The 16521-nt window shown below is 42.3% G+C and overlaps 1 protein-coding gene across 4 annotated transcripts in view; it reads left to right on the top strand.

Annotated features, from left to right (window-relative positions):
* The window catches only part of ACACA (acetyl-CoA carboxylase alpha), a 434156-nt gene that overhangs the window by 352701 nt on the left and 64934 nt on the right, over nt 1–16521 (top strand). For all 4 annotated transcript variants that reach the window (XM_033921833.1, XM_033921832.1, XM_033921836.1 and 1 more), the window contains 2 exons: nt 1298–1394; nt 3150–3285. In XM_033921833.1, coding sequence (XP_033777724.1) covers nt 1298–1394; nt 3150–3285 — 233 coding nt within the window. The remainder of the gene's footprint in view (nt 1–1297; nt 1395–3149; nt 3286–16521) is intronic.

Below are 16521 nucleotides of genomic sequence, written 5' to 3'. Positions count from 1 at the left end.
ACAGTCTCATGTTCACTTTCTAACTGCAACCCTTTAGAATCAGTAGACCAGCGAATATTATCATCTGTGGGTTGAACTGGGGGAACCCGAACCTTGGGCTTAATGAAGCACCTACTGGTATAAGATGTTAATCAATAGGTCCTTTTTAACTTCAAAATAAAAGTAGCTGTTTACCAGACCTTTATGTTTCCCCATCTTCCTGTGTGTCTCTGAAAACTTCTGTGTACTACTAAGCACTTGAAGAGGTTTCAAAGGAGTGCACCCCTATGGTCACACCTGACAGCCACAGGCCTTGGTGTGCTGCAAAGATATTCTGGCGCTATGGGGTGCAACCAATGATGTCACTCCAAGAAGGAATGGGCAGCATCTTCCTCCAACTCCATTGCTTCTCCCAGGTATCACATAGCTCTCAAATATCTCAAACTCTTCCCGTGTAGCCTATATTTGCAAGGGGAGAATGCACACATGGGTAGAGCTTGGCCAGGGCTCACATTTAAACAACTTTTATTAAAGTCAATCATCAGAAGGTATGCTTTAATAAACTTTTGTTTTAAAGATACTCTTGTACTTTCTCATAGATCCGTATTTATATTTTTATCCTTTCTGGTTTTTATATGTGTTTTATTATCCCAATTGCATTCCAGTACATATAAATAAAGCTTGAAATCAACACATCTTATTTTAATATCCATTAGTCCACAAAGCCTCCCAATATGACATCATGTTTCAGTATGTTGCATCAGGATATACTGTATGTTCCTGCGAAAAATAATCAGTATCCAGTCATCTTCACAAATATTTTTTTAAAACTTCAAATAAGTTCTGGCATGTCTATAATACGTGTTTGAGTGAACAGATAAGGTTGGATTACTAATCTTTAGAATAATTTTGAATATTTATAGAGGATGACAGTTTAATGTGATAGGTCCAGAAGATCAGCTATCACGTCAAACCAACATCTTCCACTCTAAAAAATTGTAAACCATTCTAAAGAGGTTGGATTACTATTTAGGTATTATAGACACACTTAGAACTTATTTGAATTTGTTTGAAAGTCAGAGGATGATAGTATGTTTCTGCAGGAACCTATACCCTGATGCAGCAGAGCAAAACATGTTGTCATGTCGGGAGGTTTCTTGGACTTTGGTCACTTAGATATTATTTCCATGTGGCAGATTGTTGTCAGTGCCTACCTTTCCTCTTCTTCCTCATCACTTGCAAATGTCATGAGGTGAGGGTATGCAGGTCATGCTCTCATGTGCTGATGCTAGTTCTTCTCACTCTCCTCGGCCAACAGGTTGGGTGGTATACCACTAGGTATAGTTGCTGTGGAAACCAGGTCAGTAGAACTAAGCATACCAGCTGATCCGGCAAACCTGGACTCGGAGGCCAAGGTAAGCATTCTTAGTTTTATTTGGCTGGAAATATAATGCACACATTTATTTGTCATTAGAGGTTGTATAGAAAAGCATATCACAGCATGCATTGTTTAAGGTCATAAAAGACAGAGTAAAGTGAGACTTCAGGAGTACCAGTGGGATTGAGTCTCCCTCCATATCTGTACAATTCACATTTTAAAAAATGATGTTTGAGGTAAAGGACCAAGGCATGGGGCAGGGGGAGGTATATACAGTCATATGAAAAAATTAGGACATCTCATGAAATATTCAGTTCTTTCTTAAGAAATGTTCACATATTGATGTCAAATCTTTTTTTTTTTTATTTATCTCTGGAAAAGAAAGTGATGTAAATGCAGGTAAACAACAAAAGTTTTCCTTGATTTCCTCATGAAACAAAAGATATCCACAAAAATGTGTATTCTGAGGAATAAATTAGGACACCCTACACCCTAATAGCTAGTGTTACCCCCTTTGGCTGCAATAACTGCAGTGAAACACTTCTTGTAGCCATCTACTGGGCTCTGACATCGGTCTGAGGAATGTTTGGTCCACTCCTCAATGCAGAATTTTTTCAGCTGTGAGATGTTTGAGGGGTTTCTTGCATATACAGCCCATTTCAAATCACCCCATAGCATTTCAGTGGGATTAAGATAAGGGCTTCCAAGGCAGGAGGGGAGTGGGCATCCCTCCTGCCTCTCTTTTTTATGGCTGACCTGTTGGTTTTTTCGGTATAACTAATTGCTATTTTTTGTGCATCGTGAAGCAATGTTAGGGCATCAGTTGTTGGGCTGGTTTTAATATTAATGACCTTATTTTAATTCTAATGAGGTTGTTTGTATGGCAGAGTTGGAGGCTGCAACAGAGGCACAGAAAAGTGCGTGGTGAGCCATTGAGTACATCGGTTGGCAAAATAAAGTTGTCGCTAAACCGGTTTAGTGATGATCATTAGACGCATGGTGACTTTAGTACATCTGGGCCTTAGTGTGTTGGAGAAATAAAAATTCAGCTAGATGAGGGTTAAGAGAATTTGAACTAAAGCTTGAACAGTTTGAGAAGTTGTTAATGTGAAAGAAGAAAAGCCAATAGCATAATTCCTTCCTCCATGCCCTAAAATTATAGTGGTGGTCTTTTCTAAGAAGTTACAAAGAGCTGAATGTCTGCTTGGGTAACCATCAAATATAATTCATGTTATTGTTGTTAATTATCCTTGGACCTGATACTCAGTGGTGGTGGCATGTTATTTTATATTTGGTTGTGCTGTTTATCCACTTATTAATCCAAGGATAAACAGTCTAAAATCTGTTTTACTCTTTGGGATCTTGCCAGGTACAGGATACTGGACTTGATGGACCTTCGGTTTGTTCCAGTATGGCAACTCTTATGTTCTTATGTATGAATTGCCACTGAATATATATGTAACTGGTGACCACTGCCACCCTTTATCTGTTCAAGTTAGGCCTATCATTTTTCAGCATAAGTTGAATATATAACTTTCTGATGTAGCGGATGGAGCTAAATAGATAAGTACTGGTATTGCCACAAATAACCCATAGCCCTATCTGTACTGGGCTAAATCTTACTACTGTACATCTCTGGACTTCTTGTTCCAGTTTCTTCAAAAAAAATGGGGACCACAAATATATAGATACAGCTAGCTGTGTCAGCCCATGTCATAATGACCAATCTGATCTTTTTATTCCAGAGTAATATTGTGATGACTCCATTCCTTACCCTTTTTCCCAATGGCAGATAATCCAGCAGGCTGGCCAGGTGTGGTTTCCCGACTCCGCTTTCAAGACAGCTCAGGCCATTGAGGACTTCAATCGTGAGGGCCTGCCTCTTATGGTCTTTGCCAACTGGCGAGGGTTCTCAGGTGGCATGAAAGGTGATTGGTGTTTGTATCTTGGGGAGGAGGGATAATAGCAGTAGGATAGATATTCAAAGTGATTTAATTGAACATGAGAAACTTCTGCCTGGTTAAATCACTTATGCCTGCTTATCTGCTGATATTCAGTGGCACTTAACCTAATAAAGGTACTATGGAGCCAATATTTTGAATTACAAAACAATGGACCATCTGTTTTCCCTTTGCTTGAGGTTTTTGGTTTTTTTTTTTACTAATACTCATAATATGTTGGTAAAATCTTCAAAAGTTAAACTGTTAGAGAAAGCTGATCCTGTTTGACTATTGATATAAGTGAGAACAGTATTAAAGTAGACTAAAGTTGTTTAATAAATGGAAAATATATTAGGGAGACCTCCAGGACTTTTCTGGTGGGACTAAAGGAAAGAAAATTAGCAAGTAAAACCTAAGTTTTCTTTCTTTAGCATCTTCACCAGAACCTGGATGTGCGAGACTCCTGGTTACAAATGATTTCCCAAATTCCTGACTGATCTCAACCTAACCCTTTATTACTATCAAATAAAAAGTGAAATGATAACCCATAAACCTACCTCAGTATATGTTATGTTAATCAGGTTTTCTAGTCTGCTTTTACCTATTCAGTTCAAGGTCAGATTATATTACAAGAGGTTGAGTCAATTACCCAGGAAGTTACAGTGGACGGATTAACGCGGACATTCAGTAAGGTTGTTAGTACAGGTATAACTATTAATACAGTTAGGTTGTAGTTACAAATTCATAATTACAAACACAAGTAGGTCATGGTTTTTTCTCAGAAGTTGCATTAGACAGTTTAGAAATTGGCTTTTACAATTCCCATTTCACTTACTTCAGGGTAGGCTCCCTGTATATCCACTATTTTGACTTATGGGTAAACCTAACCCCCTCTTTTACTAAGGTGCGCTAACCAATTGGCGCACACTAAATTCTAACACGTCCATAGACTAACATTCATGCGTTAGCGTTTAGTGCTAGCTAAATCGATTAGCGCGTTCTAATCGGTTAGCATACCTTAAAGGGGGTCAAAGGACATAAGTCCCAGTGCCTTAATTGATAGAATCAACTCTGTTCGGAACAGGAGGAGTGTATGGGTTGTATAAAGGGCAATTTTGTAAAGATCACTCAACTTGGGCAACAGCATTCACGATGCTGAGTACAAATTCTATAAAGGCCCAGATTTCATTATAGAATAGAGCATAAGTCTGCATTTGCGTACCAACATGAACAACACAGAGAAGGCAGGCAACAATATCACTGCAGAAATTGCACTTTAGCATGTAACTGATAGTATTCTCTAGGTTATGCACATATGTAAGGAACCTATTCATGTATGCCCCCTTGCAATTAACTCTGATTAACAGCCAATTATTGAATAAAGATGCATGTGCAACTGACCTTACTCTATAACTTACAGAATATTCAAGTGGGACTTTGGAACTTGCTATAAGAACTGGAGCAGGAAGGGAAGCAATATCCTCCCAGGAAATCAAAAGGCCCATTAATGTCTCATTTCTCCCTCTCTACATCCTGTCTTAGGAAGTAATTTGAGTTTATGTTCATTAAGCCAGTTTGTTATTTTGATAAGTTTGTTCTTAAAAGATAATTTTTTTGTTGACAGTTGCAATTCAGGCTGGTGAGAATTTGAATATCATTATCTTATACATAAGAATTCAGCTCAAATGATTGAGCAAGGGTTAACAATAGTGACATGATGATATTAAAGAGAGTTGGGGGCCAATATAGAAACCCTGAGGGATACCAGAACAGAAAATATAGTGGGCCGAATGTAGGTTCTGCCAGAAGTGTCTGATTATTCTGCTAGTAAGGTATTGAACCAGTCTAAAACTATACCCACAAGTCTGATGATTATATAGTCTGCATAGAAGAAGATCATAGTGCACAAGAGCAAAGGCTGCAGAAAGATGTAGTGAGAAAAGTATTACAGATTTGTCATGGTCCAGCTTAGAAAGGATGAATATTATGATACCAATAAGGACTGCTTCTGTACTGTGAGATATCCTGAAGCCAATGTGATTAGAGTGGAAAACATTAGTTTTTTCAAGATAGTCATTCTGCTTGCTCGTGGTACTATATGTGCTGCAAGTTTGGAGGCAAAAGAAAGATTAGCAACTGGATGAAAGTTAGATTTAAGAGAATTTCCTAGGCTAGGATTCTTAAGCTTTGGGCAGATATAGGCAGTTTTTCCTGGAGGGTACTAAATGCTGCTGTTAGGCTGGTAGTAATCAGAGAATGGCGAAAAGGAACCACGGTAGAGTCAAAATATTTGAGAAAGTGTGATGGAAGATGGTCATGAGGTGCTGTAGTTCTTATTTATAATGCCTGGGCTAGAACAAAATGAGAAGGAAGATTGAATGTTACTGATTAAGGTTTGAGTCTTGAAGTAAAAGGAGTATGTTCCAGTTCTCCAGATAAATCTGGAAGTAGTTCCATAGCTTCTCAGTCTAAAAGGATCTATAGGATGGCATGCCTGGCTGCTAGTAGGATGGGGCACAATGGTTATAAGCAGATGCGGCCACCTGTCCATCCCTGATATGTGTGAAGCCCCAGGGCATCTTTGTAACTTTGGAGACTTGAGTTCTTTGATAGCTTCCTTTCGGAATGTAGTAGAGCAAGCAATCTTGACTGTAAACCAGAAACAGTAGTAATGGCTTTAGCGGCCAGGCTTGTACCATCTGTTTTAAATTTACAAGAATTGTGCCAAAGGCTTGGATGTCTCCAAGATATTCTTTTGGGTTCCCAGATCTTCCTTTTTCTTCTGAAGAACGCCTACTAAGACAAGTGTTGGGAGAGGAGACCACAATCCACTTTTTTAAGTCATTAAAGGGGAATGGCTCAAGCTATTAGTGGTCCATCCATCTTCTGCATAACTCACAAGAAATCACAAGCGGCTATATGGCATTTCCTGACAGAATCTGCTGATTTCTTAGATTATCCTCCTGTGCCCAGGCCTTGTTGGATCCAGTACAGCAAAGATCTTTTGATGTCTTGAGGTAAGGAAGCAACTTCCATCTAATTATTTAACCCCCTTTCAGGGAAAAGAAGAAAACAGTAGTGAGCAAAGGATTTTGGGTTGGGGGGAAGGAGGAGAAGAAGAACTTGGACTCCTTCAAGTATCATCTCTGCTCCAGATCATTTTAAATTTGCTGAATGTCTTCTTTGTGTGATGATGGTGGGTATTTTTTTTTTTTTTTGTGGGGGGGCCCAGAGCTTAAACGCCAATTAAGATACTCCTCTGCTCAGATGATATTCCAGTTTTCCAACTGGGTCAGGAGCTGCTTCAGTAAACAGTCTATGAGCTTCATGGTCCACCCATTATCATTCACTAGAGATACAAATACTGAACATCTAAGGCTGCACAGTGCCCTTATTGGATAAAGCATGCAGGACTTCTTCTTGTCGTTCCTCCAGACCGGCACAGAACTGATGAGTTATAACTCACTTCTACCAGCAGGTGGAGGCTGAGACACTAACTTTTGATTGTAGTACATGAGCAGTGCAGTCCCAAATACAATCAGTCTATTCTCATTCTCCAGCAGGTAGAGGTGGTAAGCCTGTACAGTCGTTCCCTGGTTTAGTGTAGGGCTGTTGGAGTTTGGTTAGTGGCCTTCTGGTCCCTGGTTGTGGTGCCGGATTGAGCTTGGGGACCCCTTTCGGGGGTCCATCCAACCTTAAGGGTGCCACACTTTACTGGTTGAGCCTGTCTCCACATTTCCTCCACTTACTCAAAATTTTTACTTTAGAGATGCCTCAGCTGTAAGTCTTGTCACCCAAATTCAGGCAAGTCATATAGCTTTGAGAGCCAGTGGGGTCTGTTCTATTTAAATTAGTTATATTGAAAAAAAAAAAAAAGTCCTGAGGCAGTGCCGTTCTGAACAGAAGCCTTCAATTAAGGTTAATTAATTTTTATTGCTAACAAGCCACTTTATTTTTCTTTGTAGCAGTTTTCAAAATGAGCATTTTAAGAAACTCATTGGTTTTGGGTGCCGGTAAGCAGGGTTCCGCATGCACTGCTCATCGGCAGCAGGCAGTGGGGAAGCTCAGGTTTCCCCTACTGCCCACACAGGGATTTCCCCAGCTGCCGTCAATCAGGGAAATAAGGTTTCCCTTACCACCAATAGTGCTAGGGACTCCCTCACCGCTGTAGCTGCTGCAGCTGGCTCTCCTACCTTAGTGGCTGGGTCTGTTCAGACCTCTTTGCTGCTACAGGTCTCGAGGGAGATTTTTTTTGACAGACTTTTCATTGGTTTTGGCGGGAAGCGCCACCATTTTGCATGTGGCCTCAGGTGACCTTCCTCCTGTCTTAGAGAGACATGAATAGGTTTTAAATGTGTGTCCTGCTTCTGCAGTGAGTGATTCTTTGCCACCGGAGGGGTTTGCCTCTGATTTTGTTTTAACCATGAACAAGGCTTATGTACAGGTAGCCGGGGGTCCTGTTTCTTCCCCGGGGGTCTCTGGTTGTTTGGGGGGCTTTTGCCTTCTGCGTCTACCCCTGTTTGGCCCCCCTCAGTGTTGGCTCCTGCCCAGTCTCCCCTCCCTCCTCTCCTGTCTTCGTCCAAATGGCTGCGGGCCTTGTGGAATGAGGTTTTATTTTTTGTTTGCTGATGCATTTTCACCTGATGAAGACTTGGACCCTTTGTTGGATCTCCAAGATCCTCTTGGGGGGAAGGATGAGGCGGATATGTGCTTTTTGGAGACGCTGGCTGGTGAGGATGCGTTGGTGGTGTGCATTTTTCACCGGGAAGAGCTGCAGGAGCTTATTCAGGTTGTGTTGGTTTTGCGTTTTGAGGAGGATGTGAAAGACACACACACACACCATGTGTCCCTGCTTCATGGGATCCGGTTGTCCTCTCATTCTTTTCCTATGCTTCAGGATATTCAGGAAGTGCACGCGCAGTGGAAGATGCCATACACGCCTTTTCGTTTAGTCCAGTCTATGGCTCGACTTTATTCCATTTTAGATGGGGATATCTTTAAGTCTCCTGTTGTGGATGCGGTGGTCTTGGTTATCGCGCTTAGGCATACAGTGCCAGTTGAAAGCGGTTTGGTCTTGCAGGACACTCAGGATTGTAAGTTTTGACATTGCTGCCTTGGCAGTCCAGGCGGCAATTTGTAGCAGTTTGGTTGCCCAGGCTTGTTTCCAGTGGTCTGAGTAGGTCCTTGGCCAGGAGTCAGATGACTTGGTCCATGGTGGATCAGGAGATGGCTAAGCTTGAGCTCGGTGCTTCTTATCTCTCGGATGCCATGTATGATCTGTTTCGGGCTTCGGCTAAATCCATGGCTCTCGGAGTGGCTTCTCACCATACCCTGTGGCTTCAGGGGTGGTCAGCGGATGCACCGTCTAAAGCTAAGCTCAGTAAATTTTCCTTTCGAGGCTCTTTCCTCTTTGGGGAGGAGTTGAATAAGTTGGTTCAGGCATTGACTGACTCTAAGGTGCCCTATCTCCCTGATGACCATCCTAGCCCAATTTCGTGGGGTGGTGTCACACTTGGGCATTACGTGATTTTTATCGATACCACCCTGGTTGGGGGGTGGCTCTTTTTCCTCCAAAGGGCTGTTTCTTTCAGCACATGCAGTCCTTTTGGGGCGCCTGCTGGGGGGATCATGACACTTCCGGAGGCCCATCCACCACCAGCCTGGCCCAATGATTCCTTGTAAACCCTTCCCCTGGTGCCGGTGAGAGGTCAGTTCTCGATGAGAATTGACCTAAGCCAATCACTGAGCGGCGTGGGGCCAGGCAGGAAGTGCAAAGTTCGCACTTCTGTATCACGCCGCTCTGCTACCAAAGCCAGCCATCCAGCAGGAGAGCGCACAGGACCACTGCGTAACTTTAAAAAGGTACTATGGGGCTGTGGGCGGCTTCGGGCTTTAGGCGGGCTCCTTTGGCTGCGGGCGGGCTGCTTCAGGCTGTGGGTAGGCTACTTCACCGCAACTTTAAAAAGGTACCAGTGGGGGGAAGGTATATTCGCTCCATAAGACGCACCCAGTTTTCCACCCCCTTTTTGGAGGTGGAAAATGTGCATCTTATGGAGCAAAAAATACGGTATACTACAGTTAAAAGTTAGTGTCTCAGTCTCTGCCTACTGGTAGAGATGCGTTATAACCCATCAGTTCTGTGCTGGTCTGGAGGGACTAAAAGAAAGAAATTAGCAGGTAAGAACCTAATTTCTCCTTTTTCTTTCTTTCTTCATCCACTGGCAATGGGTGCACAACCTCAGATTCTGCACTGGTCTGTTGAGGATGCTAAGGAACTGTCCATGTGCCAGCAACATATTTCTGCAGTGTTCTCTGAAGTCTAAATATGTGCCATTTTGGTTTTCATGAGCAGCTCGATCCCATAGAAGTATTGTGACTACAAAGTATTTCAAACGAAATCTTATATTAATTACAAGACATTTTTATGCCCCACACACTAAGCCAGCAGGAATCGAGATGTCATCTGCAGCACTGCTGGCCTCCTAGCTGTGCCTGGAATGAGCTCTGCAGTAGGGTTGGAAACACATAGGGAAATAGGATATATTTAATTCTTTCAGAGTGGGAGGATAGGGGTATGGAGAAGGGGCAGACATGAAAAAACTGCCTTTCCTTTTACTTGTCAGAGAGGTGATGGCTTGCTTGTCCATTTTCTGACTTCAAAGTGACTTGTCAGTCTAGAGGTTCCTTGGAACAGGAGTTGGAAGGAAAGAGGGGGGAAGGGCTATAGTTTGGATTACAGGGCTGGGAGAGGTGGGAGTTATGTGAGAAGGAAAAATAAACAATTACAGCATCCCTCAATGCACACAAGTCCGCACACACAGACATGCACACACAAACACACTCCACCAGCAGCCGACTACACTGTGGATAAAATGAGTCCAAAATTGTGTGTAATGGGTAGGAAAAGATTAGAGACAGCTCTCGCTATGCTGAAAATTGACATTAGCGAAAGGGGGGAAAAAAATCTCTTTACAAGTCTGCCTAGGAGGCCTAATTCAAGCAGCAGAAAAATAAAATATATTTACATCCATACAGAATATATCAAGATTGCAGTGATGCTTTCTTGCATGGAGCTCCCTCTCGCCTAGAAGGCTGTTCATAATAATGCAAAATTAAATAATGAAAAAAATCAAACCCCCAGCTGAATATTTCGTTGGAGGAGCCATTTGAAAGCAGTTTATGTAGGCGAACCAGCAATGACCCACAACGGTGAGACGTCAGGCATGAAATTTACCAGAAATTAGCAGCAGCGTCCAGCCTCAGCATGAGTGCCTTGATAGGATGCAAATCCCAGAGATATTAAGCTGCTAACGCTGGGGCAGCAGTGGGGGTCAATTGCAGTTGGTTTTTCATGTTAGACATAATTTTTTTCCACTCCCTCCCCCCCAAATATAGGTTATAAATGACAATAAATTAAAAACAAAATAAAAAGCCCACTACCACCCAGATCATTGAAAGATTTTAACCAGAGTGAAAGAAGGTTTTAAATCTGGGATTACATGGAAGGTGAAAGATAACATTGCTGCTGTGTGGGGAAAATGAATCCAAGCCCCGTAGAATTCAGCCTATGTGTGCATACACCTGCCTGTGAATACACTGAATGTTACCTGCAGGCCCAAGCAACTAATCGAGAGGCTTGTATATTAAGCTGCACTAAACTTTCTGAAACACTGCACCATATCAGTGTTACGCTTTATGGGCTTAATTTTATAAAGGGTTTTTCATACACCAGCCCTGTTTTGTGTGCATAAAGGCCCAGATTCTCTAAACGGCGTCATTGGGCTGCCTTAAAAGCAACCGCCGATCGCATGTCAATTGTACAACAGTGCCGTTTAGAGAATCGTGCCTCCAGCAGATGCCAGAAATGTAGGCCAGGGTTTTCAAGGCTTATATTTCCGGTGCCAGGGGTGTGGCCATGCAGTGAGCCAGGAGATCGTATTTTTCTTGAGCTCCACAGCTCTGCCTCACTAAAAACCCTTTTTGAACTATATTCTGCGTAGATTATCCATGCAAATTTTGCGAACTTATTACCTGTGTTCATATGGACAAGTTTATGCAGAAAATCAGCTCGGATATATCCTTAAAATCAGGTAAAAAGGAGCGCAACAGACTCAAATCCACCACAGGAGGTGATGGCAAAATGGCGGGTCCCACCAAGGAACCGAACCTTGTGAGTGAAGCTCTTATCTCTAGGCTGACGGAGGCGGTGGTCCTGGCCTTAGGATCCAGGCTAGATAAAGTCAATGACTCCCTAGTAAACCTGTCGACCACAGTGAGAGAGTTCAATGCTCGAGTATCGCAGGTTGAACAGTATGTGAGCTCAGCCGAAGACTTTCTCACGGCTGTGCATGAGAAGCTTGCTCTGTTACATTGTAAATTAACCAGCTGCGAGAAGAAAATGGAAGATATGGAAAATTGTTCCCGGAGGAATAATGTTCGCATTGTGGGAATACTGGAATCTGTTCATGATACTGATTTGGCCACCGTTTTGGAAAAATGACTTATGGAGGAACTGCTCGTTACTTCAACTTTGGGCCTTCTGCATATTGAGAGAGCCCATTGGCTAGGCAGGAGGCAAGATGGGGCTACCAGACCAGACCAGAATTTTGCCATCAAGGATCTGATTCTAAAGAGCTATTGACAGAGGAAAGCTTTCACCTTTCAGAACCAACGTGTTTTAATCTTTCAAGATTATTCGGTGCACATGGCTTCTCAGCACAGTTTCTCTTCTATCTGCAAACAACTTAATGAGAAGAAGCTCCATTTTACACTGCAGTATCCAGTGAGTGCTCTACAATAGTCAACCATTTGTGTTTGATAACAGCACTGGAGCATGAGATCAGATAGTTCAGGGGTTTACTGATTTGGCATACAGCACCTGAGTTTCTCTATCAGCTTGGCTGTGATACTTTGGCCTTACAGGTTTCTTGTTGGGTTTTGAATAATGTGGTAGCTGTTACCCAATGCTTATGCTTTGCGTGCTTGTGCATGGAGTATTGTTTGTCCATGTTTAATCTGTTTGCTGGACTACATGACTTCTTTTCAGTGACTGCTGGCCTGAGCCCAGGCGTGGTAATCTGTTTTACTATTATGCTTGGGGATCTGTATGGTTGGGCTTTTGTCCTTTAGGGTACTATCTTCTTTCTGTTTTTATTTCTTCTTCTGTATTTCTTCACTTTGTTTATAGTTGGGTTATTATTCCTCAGGGTTGAGGGAGGGCTGCTAGCATGAGTAATGGCACCTTTATATAGTTAAGTGGTTGGTGGTATTTAAATGGGGCGAGGGTGGTGGTTTTTTCGGGGGGTGGGTTGGGGGCTAGATATTGTGAGGATGTGAGTCTACTGCGTTTGAATGGTCTCTCTTTGTATGACTATTGGGGTAAAGGCTGGGCACCCTGGCAGCCTTTCAACATTGTAGGTCATTATTTTGCTTGTGTTGTACACTTCTTTTTATGCCTTCTAAAAGCAGTTTAAGATGTATATCCTGGAATGTATCAGGTATAAATTCTCTGGTTAAAAGAATTAAAATCCTGCAGCTTCTTGCTAGACACAAGGCTGATATTGTGGGTCTCCAGGAAACTAAGCTTAGTGAGGTGGAACATAGTAAGTTACGACAGTCCTGGGTGGGGCAGTGTTACTCTGCTTCTTCTAAAGCTAAAGCTGGAGTTCCACTCTTAATTCACAAATCCATTTGGCTCAAATTACAATTAACACATTACTGCATGAAAAGGCTTGGCAACATATTTTCTATTAAAAGTATAAGCTTCATCGATTTGGAAATAGGCCCGGGAGGCTATTAGCATGCTTAACCAAGAATTGGAGTGGCCCTTCTTGCATTGCTTCTCTACGGAACACCTCAGGCACTGTAGTTACAGAGCAGAGTCACTTAGAAGGCCTATTTGTGAAGTATTATGAATCGCTTTATACTGCCGAAGTAGTGAATCGGGAAGATCTGATTAAAAATTTTCTAAATTCGAGTTACCCAGGATATCAGAGTCTGAGAAATCCAGTTTATACTCTCCCATAACTAGAGAAGAAATTATTAGGGTCATTAAAATACTACCCCTTTGCAAATCTTCAGGACCTGATGGTTTTAGTGGTGAGTTTTTTCGCTTATTGCAGGGGTATATTGTAGACACTTTAAACAATTACTATGAGCAAGCTATCACGGGGGGGAAATTTTCCAGATCTGTCTAACTAGGTCCTAATACAGTATTACCCAAACCAGGAAAAGACCCGCTTCTAGTAGAGTCATATCAGCCTATATCACTGATTAATGTGGATTAAGATCCTGGCTAAGATACTAGTGAACCAACTGGCTCCTCTTATACCATCGTTTGTAGGAGCTGACCAGGTTGGTTTTGTCAAAGGTCACCAAGCGGGGCATAATGTATGAAAGCTTTTTTGGCTATGGCGCATTGCAATTCTTATAATATTCCTTCTTTGATTATCAGTTTTGATTCAGAAAAAGCCTTGACAGGGTTGAGTGGGTGTTTTTGTTCCCTTTATTGCAAAAATTTGGGATTGCTGGCTTCTATTTGCAAGCGCTACATACCTAGTATGCTAACCCTGTGGCTGCTGTTTTGGTCAATGGTATCTCTTCTCCAGTATTTTCCTTAAAAAGGGGGACTTGGCAGGGGTGCCCCCTTTCACCTCTTCTTTATATTTTGTTTGTGGAACCTTTGTTGGTACAAATGTAGGAACCATTCCTTAATCACTGGAGTGGAGGATGGGAGGTCCCAGTTGATGTGTATGGCTTTTGCAGACGATAACATAGTGGTTCTTACTCACACTATCTCTGCTCTTGGAGCTTTTTCACCAATTTGGTACTATTTCAGGCTTGAAGTTAAATATTTTTAAGTCTGAGGCTTTACCCTTGAATCCCTGTATTTCTTTAGTGTGGCAGAATTTCCCCCTGAATGAGGGGGCTTTACTTAAGAAATCTATAGAATGTGAACGGTTGTGGGGATCTCTCCCTGTGGCTCTCTCTGGTCGAATCTTTCTTTGTTCTCCGGTGACTCTACTTACTCCAGACTTTACCAATATGGGTTTGGAGAGCTGACTTAGAGCTTATGTTATGTGGCAGCGGTGCCTTGAAACCTCCTCATTTCTTACATTTCCTTTGGAGAGAGCCATAATGGCACCAGTTCCTGGGCTTTATTTTCTCAACGCACCGTCGGCACATCTATACATCTCACAGAAAAGGCATGTTATCTGGTCCTACATGAGAATTAGAGCCTTAAATTTGAACTATAGTATTTCTCCTTTTCTGCACATACTGGGGAATCCCAATTTTAGTCCAGCGATGGAGAACAAAATTTTCCAAGTCTGGAGCACTAAGGGGATTCAAAGAGTGGATGATGATCTTAACGAGGAGGGTGATCTTTTAACTCCTTCTGAGTTTGTCTCTCTGTATGATCTCGACAAGGTCAATCACTTTGGGTATTTGCAACTTAAGCATTATGTATCTGGTCTTAATCACTCTCATCTAATGGCCTCTATAACAAAGAAACTTGGACAGTGTTTGGCATTATGGAAGGAAGGTGTTCCTCTCCTTCGATACTATACCACTGCTATTCTGAATCTTAGCTCTGCTGTGCAATCTCAATCCTTGGCGCAAGCATGGAGTATGGCCTTGAGTATTAGTATCTCTTCGGAGGTACTGTCTCATAATTTTATGTTCATCCCTCAAATTTCGATTAGCATGGAGCATAGGGAACAGGAATATATTTGTGTCTCCTTGGAGAGCCTATAAGGCTGGTTTTTCTACAGGGGGCATGTGCCCTAAGTGTGGGATGAGTCATGCTACCTTTGGGCACATATTTTGGGCTTGTTTACGCATACAGACTTTTTGGTGTAGGGTGTGAGCTTTCCTTTCATCTCTTTTGCCTGCATTACCTTTGTGTTTTCCTTTGACTGCTCTTTTTCATGGGGGAGGGCACTTTAGTAATATCACTTGTGGGTAGTGACTTTTTGGGTCCAAGGCCTTACTTTTGACCAGAAAGACTATTTTGGTATTCTGGAGAGCCTACACTATAGCTTTGACCTCATGCTGGAAGCAGTTTCTTTTTGAGTTGGCTTTGTTGGAACGCTGGGCAATAAGTGCAAGGGAGGAGGGTAGCTGGCAGAGATTCCAGGATGTTTGGGAAGTGTACTGGAATTCTCTTCCTCATAAATCGAAAAGTCTGCTGCTGAATTCCTGAGAATTCCAAGGGTATTATGGGGCTGGTTTTTGTGTTACTTCATTACCTTCATTGTTTAGTTTCTACTTTTCTCTTTCCTTTGAGCGACCATTCTTACTGATCTATATATGGAGAGATGGGTGTGGTTAGAGGGGACAGGGTTCACTTTTTCTGGAGGCGTGATTTTGACACCTTGAATTTTCTCTTTCCTTTAAACGGCATTTTGGACTTAACTTAGGTGCGAGTAGAGCACCTAAGTTAAGGTGCCTTTTAGAGAATATGGGCCAAAAGGCCTCTCTCAAAATGACCTCTTGGCATATGTGTGGTGACTAGGATGGTACTTTTATGGGACACGTATATAGGTGCGTTTAGAGCATAATTTGGATACAGCACGGATGGAGTCTCAAAGTGAATTATGTGTGTGTATGTATATATGTGTATGTATATATATATAGGGTAATTTTCTACAGATCGCTAAGTTAGATATTGGAATGCTGCAAGCTAAGCACAAATTCTATATTGACAATTAAAACTTATGGTTGCCATTTTAGAATACTAGCATAATTCCACAGTTACGTGCCAATGTTTAAACACAGCTGCTTTACACCATGTCAGTGGCTGATATAAATGCCTGCATCTAAGCGTGACAGTTTGAGCATAACTGTTAGTATTCTGTACCTTAGCACGTAAGTTCTAGACATGCCCCTGAACACTGTTCCCTCTAAGCCAGGGATCTCAAAGTCCCTCCTTGAGGGCCGCAATCCAGTTGGGTTTTCAGGATTTCCCCAATGAATATGCATTGAAAGCAGTGCATGCACATAGATCTCATGCAGATTCATTGGGGAAATCCTGAAAACCCGACTGGATTGCGGCCCTTAAGGAGGAACTTTGAGATCCCTGCTCTAAGCCAGTTTCCCAAGTCGATCCTGGAGTACCCCCTTGTCAGTCAGGTTTTAAGTACAGTGGTGCCTCACACAACGAACTTAATCCGTTCCAGGAGCAAGTTTGTTATGTGAAACGTTCGTTGTGTGAAACGCGTTTTC

This window comes from Geotrypetes seraphini, chromosome 15 (genome assembly GCF_902459505.1).
Source record: "Geotrypetes seraphini chromosome 15, aGeoSer1.1, whole genome shotgun sequence".
In the NCBI taxonomy this organism is placed as follows: Eukaryota; Metazoa; Chordata; class Amphibia; order Gymnophiona; family Dermophiidae; genus Geotrypetes; species Geotrypetes seraphini.
This window is presented reverse-complemented; position numbering and strand designations above follow the sequence as displayed.